General features: G+C 40.5%; 1 protein-coding gene across 1 annotated transcript; it reads right to left on the bottom strand.

Moving 5' to 3' along the window:
* Positions 1–383: 383 nt before the first annotated feature.
* LOC113990131 (toll-like receptor 7) lies at positions 384–6,373 on the bottom strand. The gene is made up of 3 exons (XM_039379946.1): positions 6,325–6,373; positions 592–4,038; positions 384–468 (listed from the first exon to the last, which is right to left on the bottom strand). Exons 1-2 carry the CDS (start codon positions 6,355–6,357, stop codon positions 898–900), a joined length of 3,174 nt encoding a protein of 1,057 aa, XP_039235880.1. The 5' UTR covers positions 6,358–6,373; the 3' UTR covers positions 384–468; positions 592–897.
* Between the last annotated feature and the right edge of the window lie 8,238 nt (positions 6,374–14,611).

Here is a 14,611-nt window from a genome sequence, read left to right on the forward strand (position 1 = left end):
AGAAAGGACCAGACAGGAAAGCTAGGAAAGGAACCACCAGAGGCAGCTGAGATCATAGAATGGTTTGGATTGGAAGGGATCTGGAAGATAATCTACTTCTTTGTGTCTGTGGTCTAATTGATTTTGTCCATCTGCCTTGTGCCTCTCCCTCTGCCTATCTGCTATCCTAATCCCTCTTCTTGCTCCCATGCAGCAGCTCCATGCACAAGGACTCCCTTTATCTTATAACTCCTTCCCACCCACAGCCTACAAGCCCTTCTGAACTTGTTTCTCAGACACCTTCCCATTTTAGTCCACACACATTCTTCAAAGTTTCTTCAGATTTACGAGGTTCTTGGCAGTGCAACAATGGGAGAGTTCCTGTACCAGACACAAACCTCTGACAGAAGTCTCAACGGAATTTCTTATCCCCAGAGATTAGGATTGTTCCCCACTCGGACAGAAGTGGCAGACTCAGAAGCTGGAAGCCTAACACAAAAAGAGAAGAAACCCTGTATTTTCCCAACTCCTAAGATCAAAGCATGAGTTTTACTAAATGCATTTGCAGAGACAAATATGCCAGCAAGCATTTATCTTGTTTTTCATAAATACCTCAAATACAGAAACTAAAATTTTCTATGAAAATCACATTTACTCCAACAATATCTGAACAGCAGCAATTTCAGGCATGGTCTCTCCTGCAGTCTGTGTAGTCGAGTATGTTGATAAAGTGTCTAACCCACACTCGACCCAACCACAGGAGATGCTAGAGGCCTCTAGTGAACTGAAAGCTGGAAGTGGCAATTTTGTTCTAAACCAGTGACTTCCAGGGTGTAGTGCATTATCTCTTGCTCTGCAGTAATAAATCCCAAGCCAGGTGCATGAACATCATAACAAATTTTATGGGGAAGGGTAGAGCTAAACAGTTTCTTGGAGAAGCTTGTTATAAGCCAGCAAATTGTTTGTAGCTATGGCATTTTTCAGGCACTGCCAGAAGAAGGGTTGAGACTGAGGGTTAGTTGGCCATTCCAGGACAGAATTTCGACACAGCCTCTTCCTCAGACGGACATAGCGCGACTTCTGCAAAACCTTCTCAAGAAATATCAAGATAATGACATCCAGTTTTTCATCTAGAAGCCGCTGGTGGGCCATGTAAAAGGTTGTCCTGAAACTGCCACTTTTAATATACTTATTGGTCAGCACAAATACAGTCTTTTTGCTCAGCTGAATGCTCTGGGAAAGGTTGTCAAAGACCGGCTGTCCCGGGAGCCAGTCCCTTGCTTCCAGGCATAAATTGAACTGCCTGGCTTTTCGGTCTTCCAGCCTTCTAACCAGTTCTTCCATCACCCAGTCATTCACAGCTGGATCTTCGTTGTCATAGGCAATAAAAGCATCGTAACAGGCATCTGGTAAAGATAAACGCCGATAGCCCTTCAGCTTGGCGGTGCAGTAATGGTAACTATACCACACATCCCAGAAGTACAGATGGCTCGTCACCGCAAGCACCATAAAGCTGAGGACGGTTGAAGCTGATAGAGCGTACAGGATCAAATACGAGGTGTCCAGCTCACAGGTATACAGATCCAAGAAAACCACGCTCCTTCCCTTATGTGCCCCTGGGCCAGCACAGGTCACGTCTGAGGCCAGAAGAGGAATAGTCACCTGAGTCTGATTGATCCACCAGACAAACCACACGGCCTCGCAGTTGCACCTGAAAGGGTTGCCATGCAAAAGCAGCATCTTCAGGTTGTTGATGACGTTTTCAGGGAAGCTAGATTTCTTAATTACTTCAATCTTGTTTGAGCTGAGGTCCAAATACCTCAGTTTAAAAGCACCTCTGAGAAAATGTTTGGTTAGCTGCTGAATACGATTGTTTCGGAGCATCAGTTCTTGCAGCGATGAGGAGCAATTGGACAGTTCTCGGGGAACAGTGGTCAGAAGGTTATTGCTCAGGTCCAGAGTTACTAGTTTCTTCAGATAGTGGAGGTTTTCCCAGTTGAAACTCTTCAATTGATTATTGGTTAAGTTGAGGAGCTTGAGTTTGGGAGGCATTGCTTCAAAAACAGTGGGAGGCAAAAAACTGAGTGAGTTGAAGGAAATATCCAGTTCTTCCAGGCTGGTCAGATTCTTGAAGAAGGATAAGTATCTAGCATTGCCATCCATCCATAAAACATCTAAACGATTTCCTCTAAATTCTAAAATTTGAAGAGACTGACTTTCCATTCCTGTGTTAATGGTGGTAGAAATGTCATTATCGTTCATCATCAGCTTCCTCAAATGGTCTAGGTTTTTCACAAAATTAAGCACATGAGTAACACCTTCTGCCAGAAAGTAATGTTGATTATTGCTCAGGTCAAGAATTTCTAAATGTTCTAGCTCTTTGAAAGCAGTTTGGTATAGCAAATCAACCCTGTTGTTAGAAAAATCCAAATATTTCAATCCAGACAAGTAGGAGAATTCACTTCCATTTAAAGTTTGACTTATTGCATTATCTGACAAGTTGAGACATGTAAGGGAGCTAAGTCCCTGGAAGTCTGAGGGGTTAATAAAAAATACATTATTTCTGCTCAAATCCAGAGTTTTTCCAAATTGCAGGCAATCTTCCTTAACTGAAGATTGGTAGGAAGCAGCCTCTTTATCTTTGGAACGGCAACTTCGCCCATACACATCATACCTAAAATAATGCATCTCTTGTAGTACTTGCCTGTTGTAGTGCTCTCCTGAAAACCCAAGATTAGAGCAGAATCCATTGGAGTTGCTTTCCCCTGAAGAAGGAGAAATTTTATTCACTGAGAGGTCTATGAACTTAAGAGCTGGGAATTCTTCGAACACTGTCAGGTTTGCAACTTTAATAAAATTAGTCCCAAGATCCAAGACGGTGAGATTCCTAAGACTGAGCAGTGGGCGTAGATCCTCCTCTCTCAGTTCTTTAAAGACATAACCCTTGAGCCTCAAGGTTTCCAGGTTAGAGAGGGAAGAAAATGTCTCAGACAGTTTCAAGAAGGGAGAATACAACTGGAGTTCAAAATTAAAGGACAGATCAAGCTCCACCAGGCTGGGGACAAACTTCAAAAACTGAGCATCGCCAATCTCCTTCATGAGGAAATTTTGGGAGAGGTCAAGTTCTTTGAGGTTCTTGATGTTTTTAAACCAACTGCTGGGTATGCTCTGAAGAGAGTTACTGTGAAGTCGCAAAATTCTTAAATTTTTCAAGGAATCAAAAGCCTTTGAATGTATCTGAATCGAGCCACTGGTGCAGGGAATGCAAGGATATGGGGCATTATAGCAACGTGGGCAGTTGCCACTTAGATCGAGAATTTCTAGGTTGAGAAGGGCACTTAAATCCTGTTCTTGAATCACTTGAATCCTGTTATTGTAAATATACAGTTCCTTCAAAGTAGATGACAAATTGGATGGAATATGTGTTAAGTTGTTGGACTTCAGGGATAGTATTGTTAATTTTTTCAGCTCCAGAAAGGCTGTTTCCTCAATCTCAAATGAAACATTGCATGGATTGCGGTAGTAACAGTTCTGTCCCAGATACAATACCTCTATGTTTCCTAGCTCTGACAAGTTGGCTTTTTGGATAGAAAAGATAGTATTTGCTTCCAGGCTCAGCAGGGTTAAAGTAGCAGGAAGACCTCGGGGTATTTCCAACAGCTGGTTTGCATCCAAGTACAGTGACTTCAGTCTTGTCAGGGCAGCAAAACTGCCATTCTCAATCTCCAGTCTTCTGTTGCAGACAAGGTCTTTGGGCCCCAGTCTGACAGGCACACAGTTGCATCTGAAGTCAATCTCCATGAGGTTTTTAAGTTGAGCAAAGGATGTTGGATAGATATGGGGAATATGGTTAATACTCAGGGTGAGGTTGGTAGCGTTTTCAGGGATCCCTCTGGGGACTTGTGTGAGACGCCGGTAGGTGCAGTCCACTGTCACAGTACCTTCTGAAGATTTAACATCACAGGGCAAAGTTTTGGGAAACCAAGCTCCAGACAGCAGCATCGGAAACAGGAAGAGCAAGACAAATAGCAAAGCATTTGACATCTTTGCACGAGGTACCTAAAAATAAGGAAGCACAGGTATTAGTTTAAGGTAATTAAACATTTCACCCACACACTGCGTCAGACCAAATAGGTCTACACTTGTAGATGTGCAGGTAGGATTATAAGTTTTGTTGGTATTCCTTACTTTATCATCAGGATGTATTGCAGCGTTAATATAAATATCACTCTCTAAATAAGGAATTGGTAAAAAAAATCTACTGAAAAAGTGGTAACACAGGTGATTGAAATTTACATCTCTGTGAATGTTCTTTTCTTTTAAGGGGAAACAGGAGGTGTTAAACTTCCAACAGATTGCCATTGCATATTGGAGTAGATGAGTAAAAGTTACTGTTTCATAGTGTATGATAGATAAAATCTATAGTCCCTTAAAAACTAGTGTAGACTTTCAAACTTACTGAAGCGTCAGCACAGGTGGAGAGCTGACCTAAGCCACTCTATGGCTTTATTTCCATAAGGTTTAATACCACCTTGCATTTTCACTCTTCGATAAGGACAGGGAGCCAAGAAAACACTGTAGCAATGTGAAGTGTGAAAATGAAAGTCAAAGACAGGTTTAAAACTGAGCATGTTCCATATAAGACTCATAAGCATTAAATACCCAGAGCCAAAATCCCACAGGCATTTAAAGAAACTTTCAAAACATTCTCTGTGTCTGTCAAGTCTTTGTGCTCTTGCCTACTTTATAGATTTATATGTATTATGGGAAGGACAATAAGCTTTTAATATGTCACAGCTTACCCCTCACTTCCTCAGCAGTGGTCAGTGTCAAAGAAACCCTGGCTGGCAAGTTGCCAGCCTTGGCTTGTGTGACACAGGCAGAGAGGCCGTGACCATTTTGCTGCACTGCCCAACATCTTAACTGCTGGCGTCAGGTGCTGACCATTTCTCCCTTGAAAACTCAGTGTTGAAGGCTTGAAGATGCACGACACATAGAGGGCTCTTAAATAAGCAGTATTTGTCTGGATAATATTGATTAAATGTTAAAACCCAGGTAAGCAGCAGAAAATTGGATGATTAGGTAAAATGTCCAAGATACAAGGAAATGTTTTTTTCTCTTTAGCTGGGGCACAAGAATATACAGAGACCTGCTCAAGCAGTCTGTGCAAACCCTGTTGAGTGCTACAAAGACATGCCTTGCAGGTGACACAGACTTGGAGGTGAAGCGAGTCTTCCTGTTGTATGCTCTGTTTACTTCGACCACAGTGTCTCCTAGACAACTTTGTGTTTCTGTGTTACCTTATAGAACTATGTTAATCCTACCTCTGCATCCATCTACCTGGAAGAGTGCTCTAGTGACCTGCAGGGCAGCAGATGTGTGAGAAGGCAGATCAGGTCTCACACAGCACTGCACTTCTGCTATCTAGAGTCCACAGCCTAATGGCGTCACTTTGGGGATTCAGAGCCTCAGAAGAAAAAATGTAGAAGTCCACCAGAGATGTAACCTAGTACAGTACTACACCCCAGCCTTTCCTATTCCACATTCTTTCCTATTCCCTGGCAATGCTACAGTGCCACTTTCTTTTCAGCAGATCCCCTTAGAAAAGGCAGGGGAGCTAAATAATATGGCTGATAGGAATCAAACTAACCACCATTTGGTTATTCATCGTGGAATTCACATTGGACTCTCACCCAGACGGATACCACTGCGTAAGAGAGTTTACCAGCATTTTCAGCTCAGTCTAGCCAATCCCCTTGAGAGGAGGATTAACTTTTCTGATTTCCTGATGTAGAAATGTCTTTGGATGAAAATGATGCATAAGAATAATCAGAGTATGTGGGGAGCAAATTTGGAAAAGATAATAAGCATTCATTTCCTCCCAGCTCCCTAGATCTTTTTCTTAAACTCTTTTTTCTCCACTAATGCAGTCAGGGTTGTGAAAGGGAGAAGGGAGGGCTCTACCACTGCTATTCATTACATGGAAAACTGAAGGTCTTTATTCAAATGACAAGAGGCATTGCCAAAGAAAAATCTTTATAGAATCTTGTAAAGATTTTGCCTTCCTTCCTTCCATCCTTTTTTCCAGGAAATACACCATATTATGCATGTAAAAGACATTATGAGATTAAAGAAAAGCCAAAGAGTGCCTATCCTAACCAAATGGCCTATGATGTCCCAGCACCTGCCTCCCTCCATCTCTTGCTTTAGCAGACCAATGGATCCCAGGGCCAGGACCATTATCCAAGGCAGGTTCTCATGAAGCATGGCAGAGAGGCTGTAGGGGAACTGCAGAGACTCTCTGCACTGCAGGACATATTGCTCCATTGTATTGGTGCCAATTACCTTTATCTGTTGATGCACAACACAGCAGAACATGAAGTGCCAGTCGTCACCAGCCATGGACAAAGAACCTGCAGTCACTGAGGGAAATACTGACAGTTGCTGCACATCAGACTCCAGAAGCCATTCTAACTTTAAAGGAAGGAAGGAAAAGTAAATTAGATTCAACCTTTAAAGATCTGATAAACCACATTAAGTCATTCTATCCAAGCACTAGAGCAGGACAGGGGCAAGGTGTAATTGCAGTCCAGATTGACAACACAAACTTCCTACATGAACTCATAAGCAGCTACTGCACTCAGGTCCTTAATTTCAGGTGCTTACCCAAGTTCCTCAAATCATTGCCACCAACCTGGGCTGCACTGATGTTCAAGAGAGTGGGAGAGGAGAGAGAGAGAGAGAGCGAGCGAGCGAGCGAGAGAGAGAGAGAGAGAGAGAGAGAGAGAGAGAGAGAGAGAGAGAGAGAGAGAGGAAGAGGGAGAGGGAGAGAGAGGAAGAGGAAGAGGGAGCCCCTCTGTAGGTGCTGCTGGGCTCTGGAGATGGAAGGAGCTCTGACTGACTACACACCAGAGACTCACACTGCTGATTTAGGTGCCTGAAATCAGGTGCAATGAATATGGACCTTAAAAGTCTTCATAAATATGTTTCTAGGTTTCTTAAGAAGTCAAAGAAGACCTTTGGAGTATTTACAATGCTCAGATTTTGAACTCTCACGTATTACAGTACTATTAGGAACCTAAGTGTTGTTGCAGAGCCAGCCTAGCTCCTACCGTCTTTGTGCTTCATTGCTTTGTATATTCTTCTCTTTCCTAATATCTTTGTAATGTATTATGTATTTTAACTGTAAGCTGTTGCATTCTGGTGTTGTATCTGACTATTTGCATGTGTAACACTTAGGAGCTGCTTAAGTACCAGAACAAATAAAAAGACTTTTAAATATGAGAAACAAGCAACATCTTTGCAACGAGAAGCTTGTTTAAAAGTACAGCTGGAGTGTGCATGTGAACTGTTCTTTTCTCTGTGATCTACACTTGGCTTCATAAGAAGTTCAAAAAGCAGTAATCCACTGATCCTAATGAGCATGTGCAAAAACCCTTAATGATTTAGTGTTCTTCAAATGTTCAGCAACAGTACAACTAGGTGTTTCTGAAGAAAGATTTTCTGTAGAGATTTCACATGTATTTTAAAAGGTAACAGGAGGAAAGTGTAGAGAAAAATGAACACCTCAGAAGTTACAGCAATTAGAAAAGACGTTATTATACACGTTCTGTAGCACTGCAGTGCAAATAAGTATTAGAGCAAATGCTTTCCCTTCCTTTCATAATGCACTGCAGTTTCTAATTATAATAGTAAAACTGAACAGTTAGAAAGCAGAAAAGTAGAAAATGTTCTTAAAGTCTTCCACAACAGTTCCAGTAAAAGATGTCTAAGAGTAAATTTAAAATGAAAGTTTAACATACCATTTTCTGTGTGCTTCCAGATCTGGCAGATTTTTTGTTTGAAGAGCCTATAAATCAGAGCAGAAGAAAACAGCATAAAAGTGGTCCCCACTGGTTCAGATGAGGTCCAGAGGAGAGTATAATATGACATAACTTACTCAAGACAACAGCAGTAATCACTGCTCTATTATTACTCTTCACCTCAACTGCAACTTGAGAAATAATTGAATGTGAAACAACTGTTGCAACCCACTTCCTCAAATATTTGTACTTAAAACAACAGTACCTCATTTTCTGCTCCACCCCTAAGAAATAATGGAGTACTCTTATTTTCCCCCTTTTAAACAAATTTTCACATTACTCATAAATTCACGTGCTTTTATTCTGCAATTTATATGCTGCAATTCACTGTTTTCTTCGTTATTTTTGAAGTTTTCATTTCAAACTGTGTTTTACCTTGCTACAGTGTCACACCATAAAGAACTATAAGACCTACTCAGAGGAGATAAATATCCAAGCCACAGGGAACTCTGAAGGGGGACAGTTGCAAAGTATTTGGCCACAAAGTTTAAAATCAATCAGCTGGGAGACAAACGCACTACATAAGGATAACCAGCCACTTCAGACAATTAACATTTGCAGGAGACCAAGTTCCTTGTTTTACCCATCCCTCTTTTTTAGTATAAGTTGCATGAATTGAGATACAGACATAGTCAATTGATGTTAAAAATAGTTTAGATTTAGAAGTTTAGTAATTTTTATAATTATTTTTTTTTTTTTGGCATTCATTCCTGATGCAAATAGCTTCAAGAACTGGGACAGTTCTAAGCTGAATACTTTACGGAAGAAATGTCTATTAAGTGAATGGGACTTTGGGGAAGGGAACCAAAATAAAGCATGATAAAAAATATAGTGGTAAGGGCATAGGAAACAGCATACAGAAAGGTGAAAATTGCATGGGAGAGTGTAGAAGGGTCAGAATTAAAAATTACAAGGATAGACTTAAGCTGGTGACAATCCAGCATTACACAGAACACAGTGCCTGTCTGAGAGTTTCTTACTTAGAAGTCTCTGTGCTTAGCAGAACAGATTAGGATATTTATTAGGTGGAGTTTGTGAGGTTTTTCATGTCTTCTTTCCCTACATATTTTTATTTACATTTTAAATAGCAATTCATAATGTCTTTGACCATGATGGAGCTGAGAAACTCTTTTCAGATGCCTGGAACCTGAAGAATGAACAGGGAAAGAATTTGCAGTCATATTTGCAAATTCCCTGTGTTTAGAGTCTGAGTCATTTAGACATGAACACAAAAACAAGAAAGTCATTGCCATTTTAATCAGGGCCTAGGAAAAGGCTCATTAATTCCCAGCTATATTAATTCGGGACTATATTTCTCACCCTTGTGACTGAATACTAAAATACTACAACAAAGTATGATTCCTCTGCTCTTTATTGATAACTGGATTTTGCTTTTCACACAAGATGCACTGAGGTTTTCACTGAGTGCTACTGTAACTAATGCAGAAATCTTACTAAAGTCCTACTATGTGCTGCAAGAACATTCAACACATTTCTAGTAGGATGAAAACCTGCACTACAAACACCACACACTAGTTATTCCGCTCTGAATTTTTCACACTCTATGTGACCACAAAGGAAAGTTACCTTCCACTCGTTTATAATTATTCACCAAATATGCTTAATTAATCATGAAAGAAGAGAATGAGTCGGCACAAGTTTGACTGTGTATGTTGATTTCTTCAAGCACCCAGCCGTTCCCTGGTACATGACACTGGAGTATGAGACGCTTAATGTCTACTTGCTTTGATTGCAAGAAGGTTTTCTAAATCACAGTGTCCAGTCACGCAACCCTGTAATCTTTGACAGGTGCTCAGTATCCTTGAAGATCTCCCTTGCAGCCTAAAACCTACAAACTGTGGAAATTTTAATAGCTGTACTGACACTTAGCATTTCCTTTTGGAATAAGGCTGACTTTTTTTTATATTAGGAATTTGCTGTCACCCATCTAAGAGCTCGAGTTTCAATTCTGTTCAAAGTGAAACTGCAGCTTCAGCTGAACACCAATAGAAATGCAGAGTACTTTTTTTCCGTCTTTTTTTCTTTTCCTTTTTCTTTTTTTTTACCTAAGAAATGTGGGTAAAAAATTACAATATTTTCCTTCAAAAGGTGGGAGTAAATGTACAGCAGCATAGAAGTCCAGAATTTCTGAACTATAATTTGGTTTTTAAAGGCACAAGGAGTCACTGATTTACTGATTTCAAAAGTTCGGTTTCCATCAGATGCTGCACAAAATGTCTTTTGTCTCTGTTGTGAAACACAAGGAAACTGAAAAGCAGTTACTGCATCACATGCTAGGGGAAGATTCACTGGTAACAGTAAATGTATATTGCTGCCTCTGTGAAAGAAGAATATAATTTAAAATAAAGCAGGAGTCCTTAATTGTCTAAATCCTTCATGTAGAGGTTCTGGTTGTCAGTTGGCTTGTAATCAGATCGGTAAACTCACATTTCCTTTCTTTTTATTCCTAATGTCTTGCAGCAAAATCTTTTCTTTATAGTGCCAACCCTCATATCAAGAATGATGATACCACCCCACATATTCATGGTTAATACAACATTCAGTGTAAGATTGCATAATTTACCCAGGAAATTATTCAAGAAAACCAGTTGTTGTGCACTTTTGAAATAAATAAGCTGACTCTTCAAAGTGATGCAGACAGATGTACGAAAAGAACCACAAAGAGACATGGATAGGAAAACTGAGGAAATTAAAACAAAATCACTTGCAGAAGCCTTAAAGTTTCCATATGTATGATCTGTGTATGCAATGCAGGATCCTTGCTGACAGCAGTGCAGAAATGTGTAGTGAACACTAAAAGTAACCAAAACAATAAAGAGAAGACAGCAGTGGAGGAGATTGGCCAAAAACAAGGGCAGAGGAGCACTCAGAGCTCTGGTGAGGGAGGAGACCCAAACCACCCAGGGCACTGAGGTACCACTGAGGGAGCCTCCTGTACCACAGAAATAGACTTGGCCATTTCTGAAAGCTGAGGCTGCCCCAGGCTACATCCGTGCCAAGACTGACTGACTGGTGTTTACAACAGGTTAAACTTGTGTTCTGGAAGCAAAGGTGCCTGCCACTTTTACTGAAAGTGAGTTACCTTCAAGAGAGGCAGAAGGCATCCAGAAACACCTGAAATAAGATGCAGCTGTTTTCCAAGCTCTCCAGGGTCAGCAGTGCAGCTACACCTCTCCTGTTTGTTTCTTCCTAAGGGACTGATAAGATAGAGTAGCCAGAGAGGGTATCCCTGCTTTTCTCTGGGGGATGAGGAGGAGGAGTGCCAAGGCAGTAATGTTAGAAGCAGTGGGGCACGCTAATGTAGGCAAATAATAAAACTGGCCGGTTCAGAGGAATTATGGCACTTGTGGGAGAGATATCCTCAACTCCTACTTTCTATTGATGACATTACTAGCCTTTTTTAATGTTTAATATAGGCAATCTTGCCATGGTTTATGAAGTCATTCTCAGGCAAAAGCACTGAGGGAGTACTGGAACAATGTCTGCAGAACAACATGGAACTCAGACACTGCTGGACCCAAACAAATCACATATCAGGAAAACAGCTTCAAAGGAAATAAAGGCCTAAGATTAGGGCAAGCAAGTGTAATGAGGCTGATATTAAACATACAAGTGTGTTAATATTCTGATTTATTATAGTATTTGATATTGCTTTTTCAAAAATTGTGCATGACATTTTTATGGCTGAGGGCTACCACTCAACAGGATATTTTGATAAGAAGGAAATGGAGCTGTTGGACCAAGTCCAGAGTAGGGCCACAAAGTTGATAAGGGGACAAGAGCATCTCTCCTATGAAGACAGGCTGAGAAAACTGGGGCTGTTCAGCCTGAAGAAGATTTCATAGCAGCCTTCCAGTATCTGAAAGGGGCCTACAAGGAAGCCAGAGGGACTCTTTGTCAGGAACTGTACTGATAGGACAAGGAATAATGGATTGAAATTGAATGGGTTCAGACTGAAATAGAGGAAAGAAGAAATTATTTGCTCTAACTGTGGTGAGGCACTGGAACAGGTTACCCAAAGCAGCTCTTGGGTGGAGATAAAGCTGGGTTAATAAATTAAGAAATAAAAAAGGGTAGATGATGGAAAAATGATCACTCACCACCTCCTGACAGCAAAGCAATGCCCAGCTGGCCTCACAGTGACATCTGGTTTTGCCAAACCCTCATCCCTCCACTCTCCATCCCAATTTTATTGCTGCACGTGGAACTATAATGGCTTGGGTTTTCCCTTTGGTCCGCTGGGCTCTGCAAACTTGGCTGTGTCCCCTGCCAGACTCTTGCTCAGCCGCAGTCTGCTCACCAGTGCAGAAAGGCCTTGAGGTTCTGAATCTGCCCTCCCAATTCTCTCCCAAACCAGGCTGTGTGGAGCTTGGCTGACAGCCTGGGGCAGCCACCACTCAACACACCAGAGACCACAGCACTGGCATTGACAGCAGATGCCTGACAAGCTACTGAGAGAGAGACTTGTACAGCGAAAACATGCTCAGATTTCACTCCCAACAGTCCACTGCTTCAGCAACAGCCTCTGAACATTTGACACGTCAAACCCCTGGAGTCTATGGCAAGAGGTTCCAGAAAGGCTGCAGATGTCAGGTACTCTGAAAGGCAAAAATGTATACTTCCACAAGGGCAGGAGAACAAGGCAAAATAAGGTTTCTAGACAAATATGAGCTAAATCCTCATAACTTATGCTATGCAATGTGGCTTTTTTTCATCGTTTCAAAATGATGCTGCTGAATGAGGAATGTTTCCCACCAGGCTGAACTGTCAGCTGATCTTCAGACCAGAATCCAGGCATGGAGGGGGGAGCATAGAGCATTAAACGCCAAACACCTCACAATTCTCTGTTTCCAGGGCTTTAATTCTGTCAAAATGGATGCGGTTTTCACAGAGCTGCTGGAATTCACCCATAACTCTTCATAAGCATTTCAAGTGCGCAAAAGGCAGCAGACACAGTAAGCTTAATTCTGCCATTTTCCTTCTGCTCTTTCCCCCATCTCATTCTGTTAAATAGCGTTGAGTAGGTTTACTTACAACCATCTGAGAAATACAAACTTCAACTGCTCATGAAATGTTAACTCAGACTCCCAAGGAAATTTAAACATTGTATCCCTTCTGTCAGACCACAAAAAGAAGAAGGACACCTTATTATAAAGATGTGTGCCAGTCTGGTGTGATTAACAGGTCATCTGTATGTCCAAGACAGCTGCAGCACAATTCATGAACAAGGTTGGAATGTAGGCATCGACTCTCATGCTATTTGGCCTGTGCAGGGCATGGTCTCCAAAAAAAGTTTCAAAAGAACAGAAGGGCAAGAAATCTCTTGGCACAAGTAATTTTGAAGCTGTATTTATAGGACTTGTGCACAGAAAAGGCAAATGATTCAGCATTTTATTTGGAACAAAGATCTGATCTATAAAGCAACTGAATTGATATCATGCATTAACTGTACTGTATACCTTTTGTGTAGTATTAAGTTGCAAACTTTGGTATACTCAAGTTGTTACCCCCCAGGTCTGTGGCCACTTAACGGCTAAGTAATATTTTCAAGACAATAGGTTAAATTATCTTATATTTAAGAAATTTCTGTACAAAAACCCCAGAATTCTGTAAATTTGTTTCCACTGTGTTATAACAGTTTTGAAAATTCAACTGTAATGAGGAATTCCTCTGAGAACAAGTGGCTTAACTGAATTTTCATCACAATAACTTATATACCCCATTTCTGTATTCATCACTGAAAGCAGTACAGGTGAAATTCTGTTTTACTCATTCCCATGTAGGAGGAATAATTCCACAGAAGCAAGAGAAAATCACTTGGGGGGAAAAAATGAAGACCAAATAGATTTATTCTCAGAGAAACAAACAAACAAAATAAAAGGCTGCCTTAGCTGGAATGAGAAAATCCACTTTATAAAACAGCATTTTATATAGGTAGAGTACCATAGTTCACTGGTTGCACAGTGAAGTATTGTGGTACTTTGTAACAGAAACTTGATGATCTATTAACTGTGCAGTTTGAAAATAAAAACAATAAATATTTCAGCTACTTTTTGACCACGTAGATTTGGGTAGAGACCAATTCATGTAAGTGTGTTTAAGTTTTCTGTTTGGACTTTGCACAGTAAACATTTACAATATTAAAAGGAAAACTGCTACAAAAATATTCATATTATCACAATCCAAGAATGGTAAAAACTACAAAGAAAAAAGGAAATTTAAACCAAATTGCTAATGATTAAAGGTTGGTCCTTATTATTGAAATAAGGGATACTAATAACCCCAGGAATACTGAAACATTAGTCTTACAACTGCAGACAGTAACTGCATGGAATGGATGTTATGCAAATCATTTAATGTAATGAGAGCTTTACAAAAGGAAACAGCAGCCCCATGTATCTTGTGGGTAAATATGAACATGAAGTGTACGAAACAGTTAATACTATGTGTATGTCAACAGTTACTCAAAATTAGCATGACCTTTACATACTGTTAGGGCTTACAAAATATTATTCATGGTAATTAAATATAAAAAACAAACAAAAAAACCAGCTGCCTGCCCAACAGATTAATAGATATAAGATACTCAAGTCTGCAGCACTTAGTTGAACACAGAAAATGATCTTACACGTATACATCTCATTAAGATCTGTGAACAATTTGTAGTTCTCTATGGAAAAATGGATCCAAAACAGCAGTTTGGCAGAGAGGACAGGCACATAAAAGAGAACTTAAGCAACACAGAAGAC

The sequence above is a fragment of the Pipra filicauda genome, unplaced genomic scaffold (assembly GCF_003945595.2).
Source record: "Pipra filicauda isolate LSUMZ 115617 unplaced genomic scaffold, ASM394559v2 scaffold180_size1756469_pilon, whole genome shotgun sequence".
Taxonomy (NCBI): Eukaryota; Metazoa; Chordata; class Aves; order Passeriformes; family Pipridae; genus Pipra; species Pipra filicauda.